The 26,960-nt window shown below is 42.7% G+C and overlaps 1 protein-coding gene and 1 long non-coding RNA gene across 17 annotated transcripts in view; one reads left to right on the top strand and one right to left on the bottom strand.

The window, feature by feature from the left end:
• Positions 1-8,262, bottom strand: part of LOC309663733 — a 104,995-nt gene extending 96,733 nt beyond the window's left edge. Inside the window, exon 1 of the long non-coding RNA XR_014265431.1 lies at positions 1,722-8,262. This is a non-coding gene — a long non-coding RNA (uncharacterized lncRNA). The remainder of the gene's footprint in view (positions 1-1,721) is intronic.
• Positions 1-26,960, top strand: part of CAMTA1 (calmodulin binding transcription activator 1) — an 899,438-nt gene that overhangs the window by 282,998 nt on the left and 589,480 nt on the right. For all 16 annotated transcript variants that reach the window (XM_082467637.1, XM_082467635.1, XM_082467634.1 and 13 more), the window contains one exon: positions 25,652-25,719. In XM_082467637.1, the coding sequence (XP_082323763.1) occupies positions 25,652-25,719 (68 nt within the window). The remainder of the gene's footprint in view (positions 1-25,651; positions 25,720-26,960) is intronic.

Here is a 26,960-nt window from a genome sequence, read left to right as displayed (position 1 = left end):
ACGTGCCGCGGAGCAACTAAGCCCATGCGCCACAGCTACTGAGCCTGCGATCTAGAGCCTGTGAGCCACAACTACTGAGCCTGTGTGCAAACAACTACTGAAGCCTGCGTGCCTAGAGCCGGTGCTCCGCAGCAAGGGAAGCCACCGCATTGAGAAGCCCACACACCACAATGAAGAGTAGCCCCCGCTTGCCACAACTAGAGAAAGCCCGCGCGCAGCAACAAAGACCCAATGCAGCCAAAAATAAATAAATAAATTTATTAAAAAAAAATTTGGGGTAAATCTCCCATTTCCAGCAGTTGTGAAATGTTACAGGAAGATCAGAAAGTCAGAAACGCCATATTCCTGCTAAGTGGGTGGCTCATCTGTATGACTCTACAGATGAAACACGTTGCTTCCTTCCTACTTTCAGTTTTGCCTGCATTGCAAAATGGTGCATCTCAAGATGAAAGCCATTTTGACTTTGAGTTAGAGTCTTTGAAGTCTCGGTTTTTCTTTTCTGATTATAAAAACACATACTAATTGTAGAAAAATAAATTGGAAAGTTGAAGAAAATGTACAAAAGAGAAATTTATCTAGGGCCTCACACCCAAATCCAACTGCTGTGAACATTTTAGTAAATGTTTTTCCAACATTTTTATGAACTCTTTGAAAACATATTTGAGATTGTTGTACTGTTTCTATGTTTAAAACATATTTGAAATGTTATACTGTTACACAGCTTCATTTCTTGGTTTTCCTCCTCAACGTTGTATTATAAGCACTAAATTCTCATGAATGTTTTTAATGGCTATGCAGCATGGAATCTGAGTTTGCCACCTAAACTTATACCGGAGTAAAATGATAATAACAGTTAACCCTTGTATAGCATCTACTGTGTTCTAGGCTCTGTTTTAAGTAGTTTACATAGATTAACTCATTTAATCCTCATTACCACCTTCTGACACAGGTACACTCATTATTCCCAGTTTACAGAAAAGACTTTAATGCTGAGTTAGAGCCCTTCTTTGAATTTGAGGATGAAAGGATGAGGGAACTGACGTTCCTTTAACAGCCACTGTTGCCTGGGTTTGCCATGCAGCCACCTTCCTCTCAAAACCCCTGTAGTGTTGGGAGCAGAGGTTGGAGATGTGCTTCACACTTTAACTTTTCAGGAAAAAGTCCCCCAAATTTTGGTATCTGTGATGTAAAAACAACAAAGTCTCCCCTCAGCTCTCCCCTCACAATCTCTTAGTGGCTGAGGTTTTCTATTTATTTGTTTTTCTTGATTTTCATCCTGTGTTTTCTCCTGCCACTGCCTCTTAGTTGAAACTTCAGTTAGAATTCCTGGGACAGGAGTCTTCAGTGTTCAGGGATGGAAAGAAACAACTGTACCCTAGAGCGATGATTTTCCAATACTTTGCCCTTCACATCCAGAAAGACATTTCCTGTCATGACCCAGAACACATATGTATATTCATCTGTGATGAAATATCTGAACAGAAGTTTCAAGAAAGAATAATACTCATGGTGCATTCTGATATTTTCCACTCCATTCCACCCCACCCCATCCCATCCCATTCTATTCCATTAAGAAAATACCAATTTCCACCCTAGATCGATTTCAAGACTCGCTAATAGGTTAATAGGTTACAGCAAGCAGTAAGAAATTGCTGCCCTTGAGCACAGTGTTGGTTCAGGACCAAGGACAGCCACCCCCTTTCTCCTTCCCCTGAGGTCACATTTCGGTTTCTTATTCTTTTTTTTTTTTTTAAAGTTATACAATTTTTATTTATTTATTTATTTATTTATGGCTGTGTTGGGTCTTCGTTTCTGTGCGAGGGCTTTCTCTAGTTGCGGCAAGCGGGGGCCACTCTTCATCGCGGTGCGCGGGCCTTTCATTATTGCGGCCTCTCTTGTTGCGGAGCACAGGCTCCAGACGCGCAGGCTCAGCAATTGTGGCTCACGGGCCCAGTTGCTCCGCGGCATGTGGGATCTTCCCAGACCAGGGCTCGAACCCGTGTGCCCTGCATTGGCAGGCAGATTCTCAACCACTGCGCCACCAGGGAAGCCCCTCTTTTTTTTTTTTTAAATTTATATTTTTTATTGAAGTATAATGGACAACTTATATTTGGTTTCTTGTTCTGACTCCTCCAGCCTGTGTTGACGTGTCTCCTCCTGGACTTCTATGGCCCACTTTGGATCTCAGTGGCCTTAGGGTCACGTGACACTCTCTAATTTAGGTGCCTAGTCTTCCAAGATCATAAGCTTCCTAAAGAGAAGGCTAGGTCTTCTCCATGGCTTACATCCCCCATAATGCTTGACCCAGATTCTCAAGGAATTAACAGAGCTCAACCAGTGAGGATAAGAATATTGCTTTGAGGCTGCTCCCCTGGGGATGCGGCTGGCTGCAGATCCACTGGGGTTGACTTGGTAGATGGTCATCACATTGGACAGGGAGGGCCTCCTTTTATTGGAATCTCTTTCTTTTCTACATGACCAGAAGAAAAGGACCAATTTAGTCCTCCTACTATTGATATTGCCCTATTGGGACCCTTTGAAGAGTAAGGTCCCTTTTTATAAAAGTTTTGACATTACGTGCGTCATCACATCCCGAAGTTCTCTGGAAGATACATTTGACTGACTGCATTTTTTACTCTGCAGCCCTTGGTGCTCTTCAGATGACACAATATGAGGCTTTGGGGTTCCTTATCTTTCATATTACTGCTTGACATTATCAAGAAGAAAGAAAGAGGGAGATCTTTTTTTCCCCCTTTTAATGGAATCAGAAATTCTGAGGATAGGGCCCACCTGGTCAAAGTAAAGGTTGATACAGATTTGTCAATGGTCAGTTTTTGGATACGTCTACTTCCATAGTTTTATTTAAGGCCTCATATGGACCTAGGCTTGTGTCTTCGGGAATAGGGCATCTGCATGATTGATCAATAATATCTGAGGACTGGAGCCAGGTTCTGTTCAGCTTTCTCAATGGGATTCCTGCTGAAGCAGCATAGCAGTGGGCCTTATGAGTTGTGTGTCAGCTAGAAAGGCTGTGTTCACGCATATGTTAAGGTCTTCCGAGACCAAACTCAACTGCGCTTCAAAGCGGGGTAGAACAATTACCTCTAGAAAATGTATGACTTCTCCTCCTGTTTACTCCTCAATTCTAAAAGCTGAAAGCTGGGGTGCTTGCTTGGCACGTGGGATTCATGACCACAGGTGTTGCCAATAGAGGTGGTGACTGAGCTTAACTTCTCCTGTGAAGACGGGTTATGGAATCCAAACACCTTTCATCTATTAATGGCCACCAGTGGCTTATAATCAAGTCACACTCTGTTAGCTACGCAATTAACTTGTTTGTTTGAAGTGCAAATTAAGGATTTGAGGCATTTGCTAATGAATCTTACTCCCTACTTTAGCTGGAATCCCTGTATTTTCTGAATTGAGGCAGTTCTGGAATTTAAGGAGAGGTATTTGTTGACTCTGTTTTCTTCCTCCATGAAATCAGCTTGTTTTGCTTTTGCACAGATGGGAAGAAGTAGGCTCTCCAGCCTTCCTTCCCCACTGGACTCTTCTTTAATTTCGTTCTCAGTTTCGTAACTTGTGGGGAGTACCTCCTCCTTGCTGCTGCTCTAACAGCTCTCAGCTTGAGTGTTGCACCCCTTCTGTGGGAGCAGAGGGAGCTCCGGAGTCTCCCCCTTTGCCTGCTGCCTTTGATTCACTCTTTATTTGTGGCTTTCCTCTGGAACGAGTTTCTTTTGTAGATAATGGGATTCCATTATGGGGTGTTAGGCTGCTCTGGAACTGTCGGCTGTGAAGGAAGATAGCAGGTTTTGATCAATGGTTTCTGCTTGTATCTTGGATGTGTTAATTTTAAGATGGCTTGCTTCTGTTTTTATTACTTTTAGTGGGTCTGGGGATAGGGGACTGCTTGGGATGAGTGTTGGTGTTTGTTCTGCAAGGAAATTTAGTTGCTCAGAGTTAGAAGGGACTGGAGCAAGGCAAGACACCCACCTCCATTCACCAGAGCCATCATCTGCTACCTTCAAAGACTTTTCTGACCTCTTTGAATGATTTAAGACCCATTTCCAAAGGGCTCTATTTGTTAATGTGTTAGATCAGAGGTGGAGGCTTGGGGCATTGTGGGTGGGGTTAGCTATTGGTAGGAAGGGAACACACACACCCTGATCTAAATCCCTGATTTATTTCTCCAGGGATTCAGGATTTATCTCGAAGGGAGGCATCTACACAAAGACCAATTAGATACAAGATATTTTTACATAGCTTGTCCCTTGTCCCTAGTTCTTCATGGGAGTTGGCAGCATGTGGCTGTCAGTGACACTTTCTGTGCAGATAGAATCTTGCCAAGGTTGAAAAAGAAGCCAAATTCTTGCAACACTACTTCTGTTTTATATTCAGGCTTAGATCGCTATTCTGGAAGGACTTATAACAACAATCTGTGCTCTTTTAGGCTCTTCTGATTCTTGAACTGAATCTGTCAAAGCAGCAAGTCTACATCTTCATCCAAGCGTAGAGGTGAAATGTGGGTGTTTTTAAAGCAGAATCAGAATTCAGTTGTCCCTGGACACTATCTCCCCCTCCCACTTTTTGGTATTTGAGAAATCCTGGATCTGCATAGGCTTCACGGAAGCCTCTCTCTGAGGCCACAATGATGCCCTCAAAGTTTTAACCCTTTTGCTTTAGTCTGGCTTTGTCTTTTATACAGAGATTGCTGACTTCTCAAAGAATAAAGCAAAAATCTAAAAAATCATGGCAAGGCGTTTGCTGCTATCCATGATGGGGTAGCTGGGACCAGATTTGTCCTCTTGCCATCAACGATGATAAAACTGGACAAAATATGTGAGATGAATATTTTCAGATGTTATACAATAGTCAGGGTAGGACCGTGGTTCCCAAGAGGAGGTTGTGAGTCTGACAATCACTCTGTATTTCTGCTTGGAGTCATTTCAAGACTGGTTTCAGGGAGGTACCCCATGTAGAATATAGTCATCTTGCTGAGTTGAGGAGACAGATACCAGAGTTTGGGGAGGTTGAGATGGCCAGAATTCACAAGGCAGAATATCAGAGAGGAGAGAGCCTTGAAGAGAAAGTGTTCCAGATATCTGCATGGGTCCCCTGGAAAGTTCTGTTGATTTCTAAACTGCTGAAGTATAAGAATAAACTCTGCAAAGTTGGGCTAAAAGCACCTAGGCTGTAAGGTGAAAAATCCCCAGAACTCATACAGCACTTGGAGGTGTTCAAATTCTGACCAGCCAGATTGGAGAGTCTCCTTGAATAAATGGGACACTCAGTACAGAAGGAAAAAAAAAAAAAAAAAAAAGCAGGGCTAAACCATTTCTAAAGTAAGCGGTACTGCAGACCCATCTTTACAAAGATTAAAAATAAGTCTGGAGAGGATCAGGTTGATCCACAAGTAGTTCAAATGCCTGCTGCAGCAAGGCCTAACAGTCTTTAGTTAAAGATGCAATGCCTGACAGCTTTCCAAATTTGATGAAAACTATAAACCCAATGGTCCAAGAAGCTCAACACACCCCAAGCAAGTTAAATACAAAGAAAACCACAGCAAGGAACACCATAAACAGCTTCAAATCAGTGATAAAGAGAAAATCCTAAAATCAACCAGGGTGGGGAGGTAGGGGTGGGGCAAAGAATTTCTGCAGATTTCTCATCAGAAACCATGCAAGCCAGAAAACAATGGACTGAAATCTCTTAAGTGCTGAAAGGGAAAAATCCTGTCAGGCTAGAATTCTATATTTGGTGAAATTACCCTTAAGAAATGAAAGTGAAGTAAAGATGTTTTCCAGTAGACAGACAGACACACAGACCCACACACACTTCAGAGAATTCATTGCTTGGAGACCCATACTATAAGAAATGTTAAAGGAAGTTCATGTGAAGAAGAATGACACAAGATGAAAACTTGGAGCTATAAAAAACAGTGAGGACTCAGTGCTGAAAATGGTAAATACATAGGTAAATATCAGAGACTTTTCTTCATTTTAAATTTCTTTAAAACATAATGAATTGTTTAAATCACTGCATTGGGGATCTAGAACAGAGAGAGATGTAAAATATATGACAACAGGACTTCCCTGGTGGTGCAGTGGCTTGAGAATCTGCCTGCCAATGCAGGGGACACAGGTTCGAGCCCTGGTCCAGGAAGATCCCACATGCCATGGAGCAACTAAGCCCATGCACCACAACTACTGAGCCCGTGTGCCACAGCTACTGAAGCCTGCATGCCTAGAGCCCAAGCCCATGCTTCACAACAAAAGAAGCCACTGCAATGAGAAGCCTGCGCACTGCAACAAAGAGTAGCCCCTGCTCGCCACAACTAGAGAAAGCCCGCGCACAGCAACGAAGACCCAACGCAACCATAAATAAATAAATAAATAAATAAATAAATAAATAAATAAATAAATTTATTTATTTTAAAAAAACATATGACAACAAACAATAACAGGAATAAAAGAACGGGCAAAATGGAAGCATACATTTTAAGTCCCTTCCGATATACACAAGTGGGATAATATTATTTGAAGTTAGATTCTGTTAAGGATACATAGTGTAAATCCTAGAGCAACCACAAATAAAACAGAAGCAAACCTAATAAGCCAATAGTGGAGATTAAATGGAATACTAAAAAAAAAATTCAGTTAATCCAATAGAAGGCAAGTAAAGGAGGAAAAGGGAACAAAGAACAAATGGAACAAATAGAAAAAAATAGCATGCTGGTAAACGTAAACTCAACCACATCAATAATTACACGAAACACAAACCATCTAAACATTTCAAATAAAAAGCAGAGAACTTGGAGTAGACAAAGATTTCTTAAATTGGGCAGAAGAAGAAAAAATGATAAATTAGACTTAACCAAATTTAAAAACTTTTGGTCTTCGAAATATACCCTTAAGAAAATGAAAAAGTAATCCAGAGACTGGAAGAAAATATTTATAATGCATAAACCTGATGAAGGACTCATATCCAAAATACAAAAAGAACTATTAATATTCAACTGTAGAAAGACAAACAACCCAATTAAAAATTGGGCAAACATTAAAATAGACTTTACAAAAGAAAGTATATAAATAGTCAATAAGTGCATGAATAAATGTCACAAATTATTAGTCATTAGGGAAAAGCAAAGTGGAGCTGCAATGAGATAACTGCACACCCATGACAATGGCTAAAATTGAAAAGACAGGTAGTTCCAAGTACTGGCAAAGATGTGGAGCAACTTTAATTCATACACATTTCTGACAGAAATATAAAATAGTGCAATCTCTTTGGAAAACACTTTGGCAGTTTCATATAAGTTAAACACATGTTTACCGTATGACAAAGCCATTTCATGCCTAGGTTTTTACCAAAGAGAAATGAAAACATATGTCCACACAAAGACTTGTATATAAATGTTAATAATAGTTTATTCATAACAGCCCCAAACTGGAAACAACACAAATGTTCATCGACATTTGAATGGCTAAACAAATTATGATATATCCATACAATGGAATAATACTCTACAATGAAAAGGAATGGATTACTACTGATACACACAACAACATGGATTAATCTCAAAAACATTATCTTGAATGAAAGAAACCAGAAACAAAGAGAGTACATACTGTATGATTTCGTTTACATAAGATTTGAGAACAGGCAAATCTAATCTACAACGACAGAAAGCAGATCAATGCTTGCTTGAGGCTGGAGGTATGAGAGAGATTAACTGAAAAGGGTATGAAGGGACTTTTCATGGTGCTGAAAATGTTTTATATCTTGAATGTGGTGATAGATACATAATAGATTTGTTTGTTAGCATTCATTGAACTGTGCATTTAAAATGAGTTGCATTTTATTGTATGTGAATTATACCTCAGTGGAGCTGATTTTAAAAAGTTTTAACCCAGTGTGCCAAGAATCTGCCTCTATTACCTCATGTAATACAATTATGTTATCCTACATTTTAGGTGAGGAAATGTCAAGTGACGTACCCCAAACCATGCAGCCAAAGGGAGATAGAGTAACTTTTTCCTACTCTACAAGAAATGCTTTTTATCTCCCCAGATAGGCAGATTCAATCTTCTCACAAATTAAAGTGTAGGACGTACGTTGTTCCAATGGCTTTCAAACTACTATGTGGCTGGCATCTAGGAAACTTGCTATAGGTTCCTCACTGGAGTAATTTATGTACTTCCCTCCATACGTGCTTCTTTTCCTTCAGGTGTCATTTTACTCCCCCTGTACTTTTTAGTATGTCTTTTAAGGTGGCACAGCAGTGAGGTGATACGTATCTTCAGGGCTGTGGACGACATTCTTATATCAATCAGGGTCCAGTCAGGACACAGAAACCATATTGGGTATTTGAACAGAGAAAATTTAAGGTAAAGAATTGTTAGCTAGTAGAAGGTGATTGACTACTGATAGGGATAAAAGAGAATTCTAAGTGTTCTAGAAGTATCTGGTACTTCTAAGAGCAGCGACTACCTGTAGACTGAGAAAGAGTAGACAATAAATAAAGTAAGGACTGGAAGAGTTCCCCCTCACTGCATAGGCTGAAATTCGGACCTCTTCTGAGCACAGGGCCGCCACAGGAACACGCTGGCTGCCAAAGGGCATGGGCTACAGTTGGTCTGCAGACATTCACTGCAGACCAACTGTATGTTATCTGTCGCTTGAGGGTGTTCAGTGGGCTTGAGGGTGTCGGGTGGGCCAGAGCTGCAGCCTGCCAGTAGAGGGAGGGTGTCCTGGGGGTGTGGCTGGCACTCATCTGCATGGTCACTGGGCTCCTGCTCTGAATAATAATGATGATCATACTAATAGTGACAGAGGACAGAAACCAGAAGGGATGTCTGGCCACCATCATCTTGCAGGGGCACTTCATTGCTCTGTGGAAGAAGCTTGACATCCTGCCAAGCCAGCATGGGAGAAATGTTTATAGGGCCCATCTTCCGTGTCACAAAGCAGGACAAATAAGGGTAAAATTGGAGCTAAGAGAAAAACAAATCGACAACCGGGACAATATTGAAATAGAAGTTGGGGCAATCTTGGGTCCAGATTAATCAGCAAATGTCATTGTATTAAGAAGCAATGAGTACTCTGGTTAACATATCTCTCTTTCTGAAATCTATGGCTCTAAATATATTTCTTTCTGGATAACATATAGGGTTCATGGTCCTCCAATCTACTCAGTTTCCAATGCCAGAAACGTCAGACTGGGAGTCCCAAAGTCGCATGCCTACTAGGTCCAGGCATGTATTGTGAGTGAAAAGACCAGCCATGTGGGGATGGTGGGCAGCTGCTCCTCAACTCCAACCAGTGGGTGATCTCTTGGGATGTGGTCCCAGAGTGGCCAGACCTTATGTTTTAGGAGAACTGCAAATCCCCATTTCCCAATCTTTAAATGTTGGCAAATAAACCAAATGGGAACAAATACTGTGTTTACCAAGCAAGCACATCTCGGGTGGATTCAGCCCCTGGGCTTCCTTTGCTTTGGATGTCCTCCCTACCTCACTGTCCCTCATTTTCTCCAGCCAATTGGCTTTCAAGCCGTACTTATTCACTTTTGAAAAAATACAAGTTAGTTCCATCTTGCCCATCTCCACCGTCATAGTCCAGGATCTCACCATCTCCTTCCTGGGCTGCAATCACGGTCGGTAGCCCCATCTCTGCCCCGGCACCATCAGAGTGATGTTTCTGAAGCACGGCTCTTTTTGTGCCTCCTCTCCCCTTAAAAGCTTTCCACGGCTCCCTGGCTCTTGTGGATAAAGCTGCGTTCTCCTGGCATCTTCATTCCTCCACAGTCTGCTGCCTCTCTACCCTTTCCATCTTTGGGTCCTGTTGTTCTATACCCTTCAGACTCTACGACTTCATGTTACTCAAAGTCTCCTAAACACATTTGCTTTTCCCACTTTCCTGTTTCTACACGTGCTGTTTCCCTTCCCTAATGCCGTTACCATTTGTCAGCCTGGCAACCTCCTACTCATCCTTCAAGACCCAGTTTGGATGTTGGCTCCTTGGCAAAACCTTCCCTTCTCTTCCCAGTATGAACACATTATTCGTGCTGCTAATTTAGCGTTCATCATCTGTTTTGCTGTTGACAATAGCCCTGGATCCTGCAGCTCTGTCTGTCTTCCCAGTTGTATTTCCCAGGGCCATCACTCATATGTCTTTGTATCATTAGGGCCTCGCGTAGTGCCTGGCATATAGTAGGTGCTCAGTAATTCATCGAATGATTGAACCAAAGAGTGGATAATGAAATGAAGGAGAGACTGGAGGAATTGCTTCTTCACTGAATCTTTCTCTGACTGTTTTTATGATAGCACTTTGATGGTCATGAGAATGCTTTACCACATCTAAATAACAGACAGCCAACTGAGCCAGGCTTTATTTCACAAATCTGGGCTGTTAGGAATTTATCCTGAATTGCTACTTACCATTTTGTAGAAAGTCTTCCAGACACCCTTGGGTCCCTGAGATCTTAATTGCCACCACACTCATAAATTGTCAAATTGTATGCTACCCTTTGTATACCCTTTATATACCCTATATATAAAGTAGAAACCATTATTCTGTATGCTGTTGTTTATCACAAGAGCTGGTTATTTCAAAAGCATGATTTGGGGTGTTGGTTTTGACCTGCGGGTGGGGACCCAGGACATCCTGTAGAGGGTGTTGTCTTGGCCAGCTGGGCTCTCGGGAAGTACATCAGTGGATGGAGACAGGATGTGTAACGAGGGAGCATGGCATTCTTGGACCCAGGGTTGGAATATTTATCATGGAGGAGGAGACCCACCAGCTTCATGCATGGGGTGCCCTGGAGAGAGCAGGTGAGGGATGCCACAGGGAGTGGGGTAAGGAATGGCTATTTATTTATTTAAATTAAAGCCAGTTGTTTTTTGTAAAGTGCAGTGAGCAGTGGGTTCTGGGAAAATTTGCTTCCACTGTAAACATGTTGGTTAGAAGTCATTAATTTGACATTCACACATCCCTAATAAAGTACATAACACAGAGATCTGGCACCATTGACATACCCAGAGGACATAAAGTATGAGTCTTAAAACCAAAAGTATTGGAAACAAGATATTTTTACTTCTCGTTTGGGAGTAATATAATTGCATTTTGTGGCTCTAGCAGATGCTGGGGCCAGCTGCTAGGAGAGTCCTGGCTTTCCCCCGCCCCCCCTCAGCTTTGGTCCCTTACAGATAAAACGCTTGTGCAGAACTCTCATAAAAAACAAACTTTAAAAAATTATCCCTTAGGTTGAAAGATCTATTTTTTTTGGTGTGTGTGTGCAAAATATCTGAGATTGTGTAGACCACAGATATTTTCTTTACTTGGACTCAGGAGAATAAAAAACAAAACATATCTCTATATAGCTTGTTGTTGCTTTTGTTTGTTTGCTTGTTGAGTTTGTCCCAATAAGCACTAAAATCCCCTCGAGACTGACCTTTCTCTCTCACTGACATTGGACCCCCAGATGAAGAATGGAGAGCCAATAGAAGGGACCAGTCCTTTTTCTGAGGGCTGCTTCAGGGGAAATTGCTGAAGGGGAAGCCAGTTTCTCTGGGCTGGGTGATTCTATGGGGTGTCCCCAGTGGGTGGCTCCTGGAGAGGGAATGGAAGTGACAGTGAGCTCGGGCTGGGAGATGGAGGTGAATTCGGCCCCTCTGAGAATCCCGTATCCTCTTCCAAACAGGCATAGCCTCCCACACACCGGAGGCAGGACACGGTGTGGTGGACCAATGGGGCAGTGAGCCCTGCTTCAAAGGAAGCGTTTGTTGCAGCTGCATCTCCAATCACACCTGGGCTCCACACAAGCCCTGTGGACGCAGAGGGCTTGGCTCCACAAGGCATGTTGTGTTTTTCAGGCTCCTGTGATGTCTGTATCTGGAGCTGCTCTGTCCAATATGGCAGCCGCAGGTAGCTGCCCAGCACTTGAAATATGGCTGCTCTCAATTGGGATGGGCTAGAAATGGAAAATACACACTGAGGTTTGAAAACTTAGTTGAAAAAAATTTGTGAAATAGCTCATGACTGCTTTTTAAAAAATTTGTGAAGTCATAATATTTGGGACATATTGGGTTAAAATAGAAAATATATTGGAAAATATATTATTACAATTAATTTCTGTTTCTTTTTACTTTTCAAAAAATGTAGCTTCTAGAAGTTTTAGAATCACAACTGTGGCTTGCCTTTGTGGCTCACGTTATGTTTGTACTGGACAGTGCTGCCCTGGTGCTGATGGGCTGACCAGGTGCTGCCTTTCCAAATGTGGAGTGCTTAGCGGAACATTTCTGTCCAACCTCTTCATGTAGGGCATCGAGCTTTAATGGCAACTGCACCTTAATTTGTCCACCCCCCAACCACCCAGCTTGTAGCAAGAGTTGGCTCATACGTGGGCTCTTTCGGTTTGCATCCTTTAGAAGAGAACTTTGCATTCTTTCACTCAACCTCTATCTGCCAACAGTCATCTTTGGGTACAGGAACCACTCAGGGCTCTACACTGATGTAGTGACTGAGACTCAGACCCTCCCCAGACATTGTGAAACTAGGAAGGGAGAACCACCAGGCACATAAACACTAGCCACAGAAAACCCTGCATGCTAGGAGTCCAGGAGTGGTGCAACCACTGCTGAGAAGGTTCCAGAAGCTGGTGTTCACTGTGGAGTGAGGCAGCAGGGAAGACTCCCTGGAAGAGGTGAACTATGAACAAGGCCAGACAGGTTATGCAGGATGAATCAGTGCATGGGGGCTGAGGTGGGAAGGGACAAGAAGAGCCAGGTTGGCACAACGCATTCCCACCTGCCGTCCTGGGGGCAGCCTCCGAGGATGACCCGGAGCCTTGCTGGCTCACCACCGAGATGGGCTTTGCAGCTTTCTGTCTGACCCATCACCTGGGGGCAGACAGGACCAGCCCCATCTGGCAGTTGGATGGTGGGCGGTTGGCATGACTTTGGATGGCAGAAATGCACGACGACAGAGCATGTGACCAGGCAACAATGCCAGGAAGTCCTGCCCACTCTGTCCTTCTTGGTGGGGCTTGGTCAGTGCCTTGAGGAGGGGCCTGGGAGGGGCCCAGAGGGGCCCACCCACCTCCCTGATCTGCAGGGACTGAACCCAATGCCAAAAGATACAGAGGCCTGTGGGATTCTACTACAGCCTGTTCCCCGAGCCCCTGCCACACACAGGCATCATACCTCGGTGGCAGTTTTTCTACTTGAACATCCAAAGGGCAAACTAAACATTTAAAATCGCAAGCTGGACAGTCTTTGCTTTGGATCCTGAAGTGAATTCCTTCATCTTGACAGTCGAGTCGTTCTTCTCGGCACTGATGCCGTGTTTAGGATCCAGGAAAACCAGATACCAACGGAGCCAGGGAGCTGGAGGAGGCCTGCAGGCATGCGGGTGGCCCTTTGGGTTCAGGGTCCAACCTTGTAGGAAGGGAAGGCTGGCATTGTCTTCATCTCCGGCCACACCTACCTGGATGTCTGCACTCTCTTCTTGTTCTTTTTTATTGTGGTGAAATCCACATAAAATTTACCTTAGTGGCATTTAGTGTATTCTCGATGTTGTATAACCTTCACCAGTATCTAGTTCCAGATATTCTCATCCCCTCAAAAGGAGACCCCACACCTCTTAGCAGTCACTCCCCACCACCCCTCTTCATCCAGCTCCTGGCAACCACCAACCTATCTTCTATCTCTATGGATTTGCCTGTTCTGGACATTTCACATCAATGGGCCCATACAACATGCGGCCTTGTGTGTCTGGCTTCTTTTGCCAGCATGTTTTCAAGGTTCATCCGTGTTGTAGTATGTGTTTGAACTTCATTCCTTTTTGCGGCTGAATAACCTATTGTGTGATTCTCTGTTTATCCATCTATCCGTCTGTTGATAGACACCTGGGGTGCTTCCGCCTTTTGGCGATTGTGAACAATGCTGCTGTGAACATTTGTGTACATGATTTTGTTTAAGTCCCAGTTCTCACTTCTCTGGGACACACTCTCTTTTGGTTTGAGCATTCTATGAATTTCCTGGGCCAGACTTGAGTTTGAGAGGCAACAGGCAGGAAGGGAAAGAACATCATGCACTGGGCGTTGGGAGTCCCGGGTCCCAGCTTGGCTGAGCCACAGACACGTGACCTTGGCCAAGTCCCTCCCCTTCTCTGGGCCTCAGTTTCCTGCTCTGTGAAAATGAGATGGCCCGGATCTGTGTTTCTGTCTGTCTTCTTCGGAGCCCTAGGTTGCTGCAGCTTTGGGGAAAGAGGGGGAGGGCCAGACAGTTGGGATGAAGATGCTATTTTTCAAAACCTCTTCCCCTTTTCATCTAGAGTGTTTGTCTCTTTTTGTCTGTTGTTTTGTCTGTATTGTAAGACATTTAAAGCAAGTGGTTCCTGGATATAAGAAACCTTTCCTATCACTGAAGTAGATGACCCCATGAATCATACAAGGGTTTTGGGTGGACATGAGCCTGATCCCGCTGGAAGGAGAGAACCCTGCTGACGGATGCTCGGTCTGGCTCCTCCTGGTTCCCTGAAGGGAGGTGGGGCAGTGAGGTGACTCCAGCTCAGTGGGAAGCAGGAGGCTGTTAGCCTGAGTTAGGAAAGCATGACTGTACACGGGCAGGTTTTCCTTTTCTCCATCTGGACACACCGTAGCTGTTCTTTAAAGAAGTTCAGATCAGTAGTGGAGAGTGTGGGCTCTGGAACCATTCTGCATGGGTTTGGGTTCTACAGAGTTTAGCCGTGTGACCTTGGGCAAGCCACTTAACTGCCCTGTGCCTCAAGTTTCCCCACCTGTAACACGGGCATGTTCTCACTTTGTAGTTTGTTTTGAAGATTAAGTGAGACTATCCCCCATGAAGTCCTAGAGCAGTCGCTGGCCTTAGACATCACTCTGCCAACGTTAGCTGTTATGATGGTAACGATGACACAGATGATGAAGTCCGTCTCCCCCCGAAATCATTCCCCTTCGTAGCCCAGATGACTCTCCTTACTCTGAATTTTGATGGTTCTCACTTTGCTCCACACTATTTAGCATCTTCTGTCCTTTGTGGTTCTTTGGGGTGTACCTAGCTCTCTCCCCAAAAAGATCCTAAGCTTTGGGGAGGCAGGGTCTGGCCCGTGGTCTGCCCGTCTGATGATGAGACAGATCAGAACCGGAATAAGGAGAATGGGCTGGGCAGCACGGGTCTGGGAGCAGACAGGTGACCCAGACACGCCCCATCCAGCTGGGAGCCAGACAGCGGCGCAGCCATGCCCCCTGGTGGCCGAGTCCAGCTCTGGGGCTTAGTCAATGTGAATATGACACAGGAGGGAGCCTGGCTCTGGGAATTCAGTTTCCTTTGTTCAGAGGGGCTGCCTTTAAGTGGGACAGGTGCTCCACCCAGGGGGGACCTGCGTGGGAGGTGCCCTTGTTACCTTGAGAGTGCAGGAGGGAGCGGCTGGTGCTCAAAGATAGTTCATAAATTGGTGTGGTTCCCCGGGGCCTCCGCTTGCTGGCATGGCAGCTCGGTAGGCCTGAGATGACCCATTGCTCTGGCTACAGAGTTGACAGGACAGTTGACCCTGTGATGGCGTGAACGCCCCACTATTAACGTTGACTTATCTCTGTCCCTGGCTGTGAGCTCTTTTAACGGCAGGCTTCATGTGCTCTTTATTTAAAAATTTTTATATTTTTTATTTTTTACACAGCAGGTTCTTATTAGTTATCCATTTTATACATATTAGTGTATATATGTCAATCCCAATCTCCCAATTCATCCCACCACCACTCCACCCACACCCCACTTTCCCCCCTTGGTGTCCATACGTTTGTTCTCTACATCTGTGTCTCAGTTTCTGCTCTGCAAACCAGTTCATCTGTACCATTTTTCTAGATTCCACATGTATGCGTTAATATACGATACTTGTTTTTCTCTTTCTGACTAACTTCACTCTGTATGACAGTCTCTAGGTCCATCCCCGTCTCTACAAATGACCCAATTTCGTTCCTTTTTATGGCTGAGTAATATTCCATTGTATATATGTACCACATCTTCTTTATCCATTCATCTGTTGATGGGCATTTAGGTTGTTTCTATGACCTGGCTATTGTAAATAGTGCTGCAGTGAACATTGGGGTGCATGTGTCTTTTTGAATTATGGTTTTCTCTGGGTATATGTCCAGTAGTGGGATTGCTGGGTCATATAGTAATTCTATTTTTAGTTTTTTAGGGAACCTCCAAACTGTTCTCCATAGTGGCTATATCAATTTACATTCCCACCAACAGTGCAAGAGGGTTCCCTTTTCTCCACACCCTCTCCAGCATTTATTGTTTGTAGATTTTCTGGTGATGCCCATTCTAACCGGTGTGAGGTGATAACCTCATTGTAGTTTTGATTTGCATTTCTCTAATAATTAGCGATGTTGAGCATCTTTTCATGTGCCTCTTGGTCATCTGTATGTCTTCTTTGGAGAAATGTCTATTTAGGTCTTCTGCCCATTTTTTGATTGGGTTGTTTGTTTTTTTAATATTGAGCTGCATGAGCTGTTTATATATTTTGGAGATTAATCGTTTGTCCATTGATTCATTTGCAAATATTTTCTCCCACTCTAAGGGTTGTTTTTTAGGCTTGTTTATGGTTTCCTTTGCTGTGCAAAAGCTTTGAAATTTCATTAGGTCCCATTTGTTTATTTTTTGTTTTTATTTCCATTACCCTAGGAGGTGGGTCAAAAAAGATCTTGCTGTGATTTACGTCATAGAGCGTTCTGCCTATGTTTTCCTCTCAGAGTTTGATGGTGTCTGGCCTTACATTTAGGTCTTTGATCCATTTTGAGTTTATTTTTGTGTATGGTGTTAGGGAGTGTTCTAATTTCATTCTTTTACATGTAGCTGTCTAGTTTTCCCAGCACCACTTATTGAAGAGGCTGTCTTTTCTCCACTGTATATTCTTGCCTCCTTTATCAAAGATAAGGTGACCATAGGTGCATGGGTTTATCTCTGGGCTTTCTATCCTGTTTCATTGATCTATATTTCTGTTTTTGTGCCAGTACCATATTTTCTTGACTACTGTAGCTTTGTAGTATAGTCTGAAGTCAGGGAGTCTGATTCCTCCAGCTCCGTTTTTTTCCCTCAAGATTGCTTTGGCTATTCAAGGTCCTTTGTGTCTCCATACAAATTTTAAGATTTTTTGTTCTAGTTTTGTAAAAAATGCCATTGGTAATTTGATAGGGATTGCATTGAATCTGTAGATTGCTTTGGGTAGTATAGTCATTTTCAGAATATTGATTCTTCCAATCCAAGGACATGGTATATCTCTCCATCTGTTTGTGTCATCTTTGATTTCTTTCATCAGTGTCTTATAGTTTTCTGCGTACAGGTCTTTTACCTCCTTAGGTAGGTTTATTCCTAGGTATTTTATTCTTTTTGTTGCAATGGTGAATGGGATTGTTTCCTTAATTTCTCTTTCTGATCTCTCATTGTTAGTGTAAAGGAATGCAAGAGATTTCTGTGCATTAATTTTGTATCCTGCAACTTTACCAAATTCATTGATTAGCTCTAGTAGTTTTCTGGTGGCATCTTTAGGATTCTCTATGTATAGTATCATGTCATCTGCAAACAGTGAAAGTTTTACTTCTTCTTTTCCAATTTGTATTCCTTTTATTTCTTTTTCTTCTCGATTGCCGTGGCTAGGACTTCCAAAACTATGTTGAATAATAGTGGCAAGCGTAGACATCCTTGTCTTGTTCCTGATCTTAGAGGAAATGCTTTCAGTTTTTCACCATTGAGAATGATGTTTGCGGTGGGTTTGTCATATATGACCCTTATTATGTTGAGGTAGTTTCCCTCTATGCCCACTTTCTGGAGAGTTTTTATTGTAAATGGGTGCTGAATTTTGTCAAAAGCTTTTTCTGCATCTATTGAGATGATCATATGGTTTTTATTCTTCAGTTTGTTAATATGGTGTATCACATTGATTGATTTGTGTATATTGAAGAATCCTTGCATCCCTGGGATAAACCCCACTTGATCATGGTGTATGATCCTTTTAATGTGTTGTTGGATTCTGTTTGCCAGTATTTTGTTGAGGATTTTTGCATCTATATTCATTAGTGATATTGTTCTGTAATTTTCTTTTTTTGTAGCATCTCTGTCTGGTTTTGGTATCAGGGTGATGGTAGCCTCATAGAATGAGTTTGGGAGTGTTCCTTCCTCTGCAAGTTTTTGGAAGAGTTTGAGAAGGATGGGTGTTAGCTCTTCTCTAAATGTTTGATAGAATTCACCTGTGAAGCCATCTGGTCCTGGACTTTTGTTTGTTGGAAGATTTTAAATCACAGTTTCAATTTCATTCCTTGTGATCGGTCTGTTCTTATTTTCTATTTCTTCCTGGTTCAGTATTGGAAGGTTATACCTTTCTAAGAATTTGTCCATTTCTTCCAGGTTGTCCATTTTATTGGCATAGAGTTGCTTGTAGTAGTCTCTTAGGATGCTTTGTATTTCTGCAGTGTCCATTGTAACTTCTCCTTTTTCATTTCTAATTTTACTGATTTGAGTCCTCTCCCTCTTTTTCTTGATGAGTCTGGCTAAAGGTTTATCAATTTTGTTTATCTGCTCAAAGAACCAGCTTTGAGTTTTATTGATCTTTGCTATTGTTTTCTTTGTTTCTATTTTATTTATTTCTGCTCTGATCTTTATGATCTCTTTCCTTCTACTAACTTTGGGTTTTGTTTGTTCTTCTTTCTCTACTTCATTTAGGTGTAAGGTTAGATTGTTTATTTGAGAGTTTTCTTGTTTCTCGAGGTAGGATTGTATTGCTATAAACTTCCGTCTTAGAACTACTTTTGCTGCATCCCATAGGTTTAAAAAAAAATAAATTTATTTATTTATTTTTGGCTGCGTTGAGTCTTCGTTGCTGTGCATGGGCTTTCTCAAGTTGTGGTGAGCGGAGGCTACTCTTTGTTGCGGTGCACGGGCTTCTAATTGCAGTGGCTTCTCTTGTCGCAGAGCAGGGGCTCTAGGCATGCAGGCTTCAGTAGTTGTGGCACTCGGGCTCAGTAGTTGTGGCTCGTGGGCTCTAGAGCACAGGCTCAGTAATTGGGGCACATGGGCTTAGCTGCTCTGCGGCATGTAGGATCTTCCCGGACCAGGGCTTGAACCCTTGTCCCCTGCATTGGCAGGTGGATTCTTAACCACTGCACCACCAGGGAAGTCCCTGCATCCCATAGGTTTTCGATCATTGTGTTTTCGTTGTCGTTTGTCTCTAGGTATTTTTTGATTTCCTTCTTGATTTCTTCAGTGATCTCTTGGTTATTTAGTAATGTATTGTTTAGCCTCCAAGTGTTTATGTTTTTTAATGTTTTTTTCCCTGTAATTTATTTCTAATGTCATAGTGTTTTGGTCGGAAAAGGTGCTTGATATGATTTCAATTTTCTTAAATTTACCGAGGCTTGATCTGTGACCCAAGATGTGATCTATCCTGGAGAATGTTCCATGTGCACTTGAGAAGAAAGTGTAATTTGCTGTTTTTGGATGGAATGTCCTATAAGTGTCATTTAAAGCTTGTGTTTCCTTATTAATTTTCTGTCTGGATGGTCTGTCCATTGGTGTAAGTGAGGTGTTAAAGTCCTCCACTATTATTGTGTTACTGTCCAATTCCTCTTTTATAGCTGTTAGCATTTTCCTTATGTACTGAGGTGCTCTGATGTTGGGGGTGCGTATATATTTATAATTTTTTTTAACAACTTTATTGGAGTATAATTGCTTTACAATGTTGTGTTAGTTTCTGCTGTAACAAAGTGAATCAGCTATATGCATACGTATATCCCCATATCCCTTCCCTCTTGCGTCTCCCTCCCACCCTTCCTATTCCACCCCTCTAGGTGGTCACAAAGCACTGAGCTGATCTCCCTGTGCTATGCGACTGCTTCCCACTAGCTATCTTTTTACATTTGGTAGTGTATGTATGTCAGTGCTACTCTCTCACTTCCTCCCAACTTACCCTTCCCCCTCCCCAGGTCCTCAAGTCCATTCTCTACGTCTGCGCCTTTATTCCTGTCCTGCTCCTAGGTTCTTCAGAACCTTTTTTTTTTTTTTAGATTCCATATATATGTGTTAGCGAATGGTATTTGTTTTTCTCTTTCTGACTTACTTTACTCTGTATGACAGTCTCTAGGTCCATCCACTTCACTATAAATAACTCAGTTTCATTTCTTTTTATGGCTGAGTAATATTCCACTGTATATATGTGCCACATCATCTTTATTGATTCATCTGTCGATGGACACTTTGGTTGCTTCCATGTCCTGGCTATTGTAAATAGTGCTGCAATGAACATTGTGGTCCATGACTCTTTTTGAATTATGGTTTTCTCAGGGTATATGCCCAGTAGTGGGATGCTGGGTCATATGGTAGTTCTATTTTTAGTTTTTTAAGGAACCTCCAAACTGTTCTTCATAGTGGCTGTATCAATTTACATTCCCACCAGCAGTGCAAGAGGGTTCCCTTTTCTCCACACCCTCTCCAGCATTTATTGTTTGTAGATTTTTTTGATGATGACCATTCTGACTGGTGTGAGGTGATACCTCATTGTAGTTTTGATTTGCATTTCTCTAATGATTAGTGATGTTGAGCATCCTTTCATGTGTTTGTTGGCAATCTGTATATCTTCTTTGGAGAAATGTCTATTTAGGTCTTCTGCCCATTTTTGGATTGGGTTGTTTGTTTTTTGTTATTGAAGTGCATGAGCTGCTTGTACATTTTGGAGATTAATCCTTTGTCTGTTGCTTCGTTTGCAAATATTTTCTCCCATTCTGAGGGTTGTCTTTTGGTCTTGTTTATGGTTTCCTTTGCTGTGCAAAAGCTTTTAAGTTTCATTAGGTCCCATTTGTTTATTTTTGTTTTTATTTCCATTTCTCTAGGAGGGTCAAAAAGGATCTTGCTGTGATTTATGTCATAGAGTATTCTGCCTATGTTTTCCTCTGAGGGTTTTACAGTGTGTAGCCTTACATTTAGGTCTTTAGGTATATTTATAAGTGTTATATTTTTTTCTTGGATTGATTCCTTGATCGTTATGTAGCGTCCTTCCTTGTCTCTTGTAACATTCTTTATTTTAAAGTCTATTTTATATGTTATGAGTATTGCTACTCCAGCTTTCTTTTGATTTCCATTTGCATGGAATATCTTTTTCCATCCCCTCACTTTCAGTCTGTATGTGTCCCTAGGTCTGAAGTGGGTTTCTTGTAGACATCCTATAGATGGGTCTTGTTTTTGTATCCAGTAAGCGAACCTCTGTCTTTTGGTTGGAGCATTTAATCCATTCACACTTAAGGTGATTATTGATATGTATGTTCCTATGACCATTTTCTTAATTGTTTTGGGTTTGTTTTTGTAGGTCCTTTTCTTCTCATGTGCTTTCCACTTAGAGAAATTCCTTTAGCATTTGTTGTAGAGCTGGTTTGGTGGTGCTGAATTCTCTTAGCTTTTGCTTGTCTGTAAAGCTTTTGATTTCTCCATCGAATCTGAATGAGATCCTTGCTGGGTAGAGTAATCTTGGTTGTAGGTTCTTCTCTTTCATCACTTTAAATATATCATGCCACTCCCTTCTGGCTTGTAGAGTTTCTGCTGTGAAATCAGCTGTTAACCTTATGGGAGTTCCCTTGTACGTTATTTGTCATTTTTCCCTTGTTGCTTTTAATAATTTTTCTTTGTCTTTAATTTTTGTCAGTTTGATTACTATGTGTCTCAGCATGTTTCTCTTTGGGTTTATCCTGCCTGGGACTCCCTATGCTTCCTGGACTTGGGTGACTATTTCGTTTCCCATGTTAGGGAAGCTTTCAACTATAATCTCATCAAATATTTTCTTGGGTCCTTTCTCTCTCTCTTCTCCTTCTGGGACCCCTATAATGCGAATGTTGGTGTGTTTAATGTTGTCCCAGAGGTCTCTTAGGCTGCCTTCATTTCTTTTCATTCCTTTTTCATTATTCTGTTCCGCAGCAGTGAATTTCACCTTTCTGTTTTCCAGGTCACTTATCCGTTTTTCTGCCTCAGCTATTCTGCTATTGATTCCTTCTAGTGTATTTTTCATTTCAGTTATTGTATTGTTCATCTCTGTTTGTTTGTTCTTTAATTCTTCTAGGTCTTTGTTAAGCATTTCTTGCATCTTCTTGATCTTTGCCTCCATTCTTTTTCCGAGGTCTTGGATCATCCTCACTATAATTATTCTGAATTCTTTTTCTGGAAGGTTGCCTATCTCCACTTCATTTAGTTGTTTTTCTGGGTTTTTATCTTGTTCCTTCATAGTACATAGTCCTCTGACTTTTCCTTTTGTCTATCTTTCTGTGAATCTGGTTTTGTTCCACAGGCTGCAGAATTGTAGTTCTTCTTGCTTCTGCTGTCTGCCCTCTCAGGCTTCATGTGGTCTTATTATCTGACTAGTCATAGTAGGTGCTCAATAAACATTTGTAGAGTAAACATTGATTGCAATAAGTAGTCCAGGGAGTTTTTCTCTTTGCACGACAGTAGCAGTAGAGGGGGCCCTGCCAGGTTGGGGTGACTGTTGCCTGAGGGATGTTCACGAAGGCCTTCTTTGGGAGTCTGGGTCTTTGGGACACTGTGATGAATCTAGAGGTGTCTGGGGTGCCCTGTGCCTCCATCCTTCTGGGCCATTAGGGGTCACTTAGCTCTCAGCATGATCCTGGGCAAGGGCATGGATCCCAGGGGTTCCAGTTGGCATAGACTATTCCCCCAGATATAAAGGCTCCTGAAATTCAGGTAGATGGGCTGATGCACCTAGGTAGTGGCACAGTTTATCCACTTCCTGACTCTAGCCACTGCCTGCTCTCAAGGTCATTCACTTGTTCAGTTTCATTAATGACTGTCACACATGCTAATGCATGTTCATGCATACCTTTCACTATCAGCTCATGCCTATTTAATTTCTGGGAAACTTATTGTTGTAGATTGAAAGCTACACACTTGAATAGTTTATAATATGCAGATTGTTTCAAGACCTGGTGTTTATTATTGAATAAATTCTGAACTCCTTTTCTGAAAGTATTAGAAAAATGTCAGTCCTATAATTCTTTACAAGATAACTACATTCCATGACAATACTGTTACAAATGTTTATTTTGAAGAAGATGCTCAGCATGTCCTGTTTACTATTCTCTTGAGATTCAAAATGTTAGTTAGGTCTCTGAGGTGAATGAATGAATGCTTTGTGCAACCAAATGGGCACCAGTAGATAAAGGGAAGGATTGACTCCAACTAACTCTGAAGAGTCACTGTGATGATACCATTCACTGTGGGAATAGGGGGTGGACGGTGGTGGAAGGGGGTGGAGGGTGGGATAGATGAAAGTAAGTCCAGCAGCGCTGGAAGATTCTGATCTGGACCATTTGGTACCTGCTGCCTCCTCGGGGCCTCTGTGGAGCCAGCTTGCAACACGTAGACCTTCTAATCATAGTCATGATAGTGATGATTGTGGGGTATAGCTATACGCCAGTCAGGGTATTAAGAATTTTCACTCCTTATAACTACCCATGAGGTGGTATTATCTCAGTTTCATAGGAAACTGAGGTCTAGACAGGTTAAGTGATGTTCTCAAGATCAGACAGTGCATAAGTGGCAGAGCCAGCACCCCAAGCCAGGTCTGTTTGCTTCTAAAGCATGTGCTCTTAACTGTGATACTATATCACCTTCCCACAGTGACTTAGAGTTAATTAAATCACCGGTAAATGTTTATCTAGGAGCTGCTGGGTTTTGCTGCTTTTAAGCACTTGCTTCAACTATCTTAAGTAATAAACATGTACAAACACGCAACATACTCAGGACACACACACAGACATTCATAGATGCAATTTTATTTCTCTAATGCCCACTCTTCCTCCCTCCCTCCCCCCATGCACCCACCCACCCTCTCATCCATCCATCTGTCTAACAAACACTTATCAGGACATTGTGAGGTCCCAGGGATACATCAGTGATGACCTATTCCTTGCCCTTGAGGAGTACATGGCCCAGTGGGGGATGCTATCCAAGGAAACAAGCCCTTAGGATGCAGAGTGATAAATCCTACACACTGGGGGAAGGTGCTGGGTGCCATGGGAGCACAGAGGATGGGCAACCCATCCTGTCATGAAGAGTTAGGAGGGCCAGCCAGGGGAGGTGATACCTATCTATGGCGACACCTTAGGGAAGATATCTTCTAAGGAGGGGAAAGAGAATATGTTCTCTCTCAGGGACGAGAGGGAACAATGTTCTGGCTGATCAGCTTTTTAGTTGCAGTCAACAGTAAAAATCTGTACAACAAGGCAACTCTGTTTTTGTCATAGGTTTCTGCTTCCCAGCTTCTTGGTGAAAGGTCCAGTCTTCTGGACTGAGGAGCTTGGGCTCTGGTGACCCGTCACTGGCTAGCTCGTGGTCGTGGCTGGTTTCCACGATGATGTGAGGCCCTGACTGCCCACCCCACCCCCAGGCCGGTGACCTTCATACCCTGTGGCATGGTTGGTGTTTTCTACTTTGACCTGCTCCGCTTCCCTGGTTTTGGTGATGTGTCTTCTCTTTCTTCAAGGCCAAGTTTAGCGTCTCTGTGGTCACGGGTGTCCACTCCCTAATGTCCAAGCCCAGAGGAGGCTAACTGTGGAGGGAGGCTGCAGGTCTCTAGGTGGCCGGGCTGCTCTGTCACGAGGAGCCTTCCACGAACCCCAGCTGCACAGAAAGTTGAGAAGGGAGGCCCGTCCTCCACATTTTTCTGGTTGTCAAGGGCGGCAGCTCCACACTGTAGCATCACCAAGATCAAGGGAACTGTGTACTAGTCCAACCTTAATCTAACTTACGGTCCCTGCCAATTTCACGTTAGCAGATTCGTTTGGAGCTGGAAGTAATGGGCCACATCATGCCTCAGAGCCCGAGCAATGACTTATGTGGATGTCACCCACTGGCTTTTTATGGAAATTGTTAATAAATCAGTAATTCTATCTGCAGTGATGTTGTTGTGTTTATAAATATTTAATTTACCTTCAGGCGCCCACATTTCTTCCATCTTTGCCTTAAACTCTGCTGACATTGTTCTTCGTTCTGAAGCGCTCCTCAATAGATTAAGTTATCATTAGTGGGAAAGGTTAACTCTCTCTCTCTCTCTCTTTCTGTCTCTCTGTCTCTGTCTGTCTCTGTAATATGGCTTTTTCAATCTTTGTGTGATTTGGCTCGGGGCTTGGGGCTCATGCTGAGAGAAGGCAACATTTCTTGTGACAATGATGAAAGGTTACTCCAGCTTCAGAAGGAGACCAACTAAACGTTCCAATTCTGACCTTGCATGAGTGGAGACCTGTTGTTGGCATGTGTTTTTCCCCTCCTTCAAATTAATGACATTTAGAAGCTGAAATGGTGTCTGATATTTTCCTCCTACAGAGAAATATCTTTGTCCTTGCCACTGACTCATCTTTTGAAACCCAGTGCTTTGATTATTAGAGTATGGCAGGTTGAATGGAAAGGTCTTAAAAAAATCAAAATAGAAACACAGTCCAAGTCGAGTGTTTCTCCACTGGAGATGGGGTTCCGGCCTCACAAAAGAGGACAGCGGCTGGGAAACAGCAAAAAACTTTCTTACCTCTCAGGATCCAATGTGAGCTAATTGTTGTTATTATCTTTTTATTCTTTTGTTTCAGGAAATTGCAGCTTATTTAATAACATTTGAGAAACACGAAGAATGGCTAACCACATCCCCTAAGACAAGGTAATGTCCCAGATCTCACAGTTTTTCAAATATGTACAGTAAATGGATTGATTTTCATTGATTACCTGATTTGGCCAGTCAATTCATGGGCAAGTTCAAAATGCCATGTTCTGCCTGAGAGCTTGTGACATTGAGGTCTCAGTCATCAGCCTGAGACGATGGTAGTGACTGCAATCGGATGGATTAAAAACAGGGCAGCTGCTCTCATGCAAGTTGGAAATTTTAAGCTGTTGGCCTGACGCTGGATCCTTCAGCTGGGTGCTTGGAAAAGGTTTGGCAGGCAGGACCATCAGGGGAAGTTTATTTTGGGAAAGTGCCCATCTGACACCCGTGTTCTCTAGAAACTTACTTTCTAAAAGGGAAACTGCCTCACCTGTCCACTGTCATCTCAACACGTTTTACAAACTGAAAGTCAAGTTTCTCTTGATGGTGTTAAGATCTCCCAAATCAGAATTCACGGCTAAGTTTGCAGTTTATTATTTAGTCAATGTCCATGAACCTGCCAACTGCCATGGACACTGAACTAGTCTCACCACTTGGGAATAGAGGGAATTGGTGAAGATTCAGCTGACTTGAGTTCTGTCAGTGCAAGTGATATTATTTTGTGAAGAATGGAGACATTGGAATTTAGGGTTGATTTTTAAAGGCAGCCTCTTCTTTCCTCCCCAGCTCTCATTTTTTCATTTTTAGTACGTTACATTCTAGAGCTTTGGAAATACCCGGCCACTCTCTTCCAATTGCCACAGTTTTTCTATCAGCGGTGACGGGGCCAGGTGTTTAACAGCCTGAGTGGTGTTAGCTGGAGTGCAGCTTACAGGATAACTGCACTGTGGGTTTGAATTTGAGAGGCAGAAAGCCCAGTCTGTTCCCTTTGTCCAGAAGCACCAAATTCTCCAAATTTGTTAACTGGGAGACCAGGGAAAGGGTTGGGGGTGTGTCCTCTGCCCACTTGGCCATCAGCTTGACCTGTTCATCCTTTCTGAGCCATGGAGGAAAGATGTTTACTCAGTCTAGAAGATTCTTTAACATATTTCTTCATGAGGCTTAGGTTTTTACTGGTTAGCATCCATTAGATGAGGACAGAATTTTCCATTTTGAAGGAGGTCAGAGGATATTGAGGAAAGGACGATTAGTTCCTGAGATCTGCATCCCCCAGGTGAGGGTAGAGGTTGACTCTGATTCTTTTACCTTTCATCCTGAACCCCTCTGTAGGATGTCTTCAACTCCTCAGCCTTCTGAGG

Source organism: Balaenoptera physalus, assembly GCF_965194825.1.
Source record: "Balaenoptera physalus genome assembly, chromosome: 1".
Lineage (NCBI taxonomy): Eukaryota > Metazoa > Chordata > Mammalia > Artiodactyla > Balaenopteridae > Balaenoptera > Balaenoptera physalus.
The sequence above is the reverse complement of the archived record's forward strand: the minus strand, read 5'-3'. Positions and strand labels throughout refer to the sequence as shown.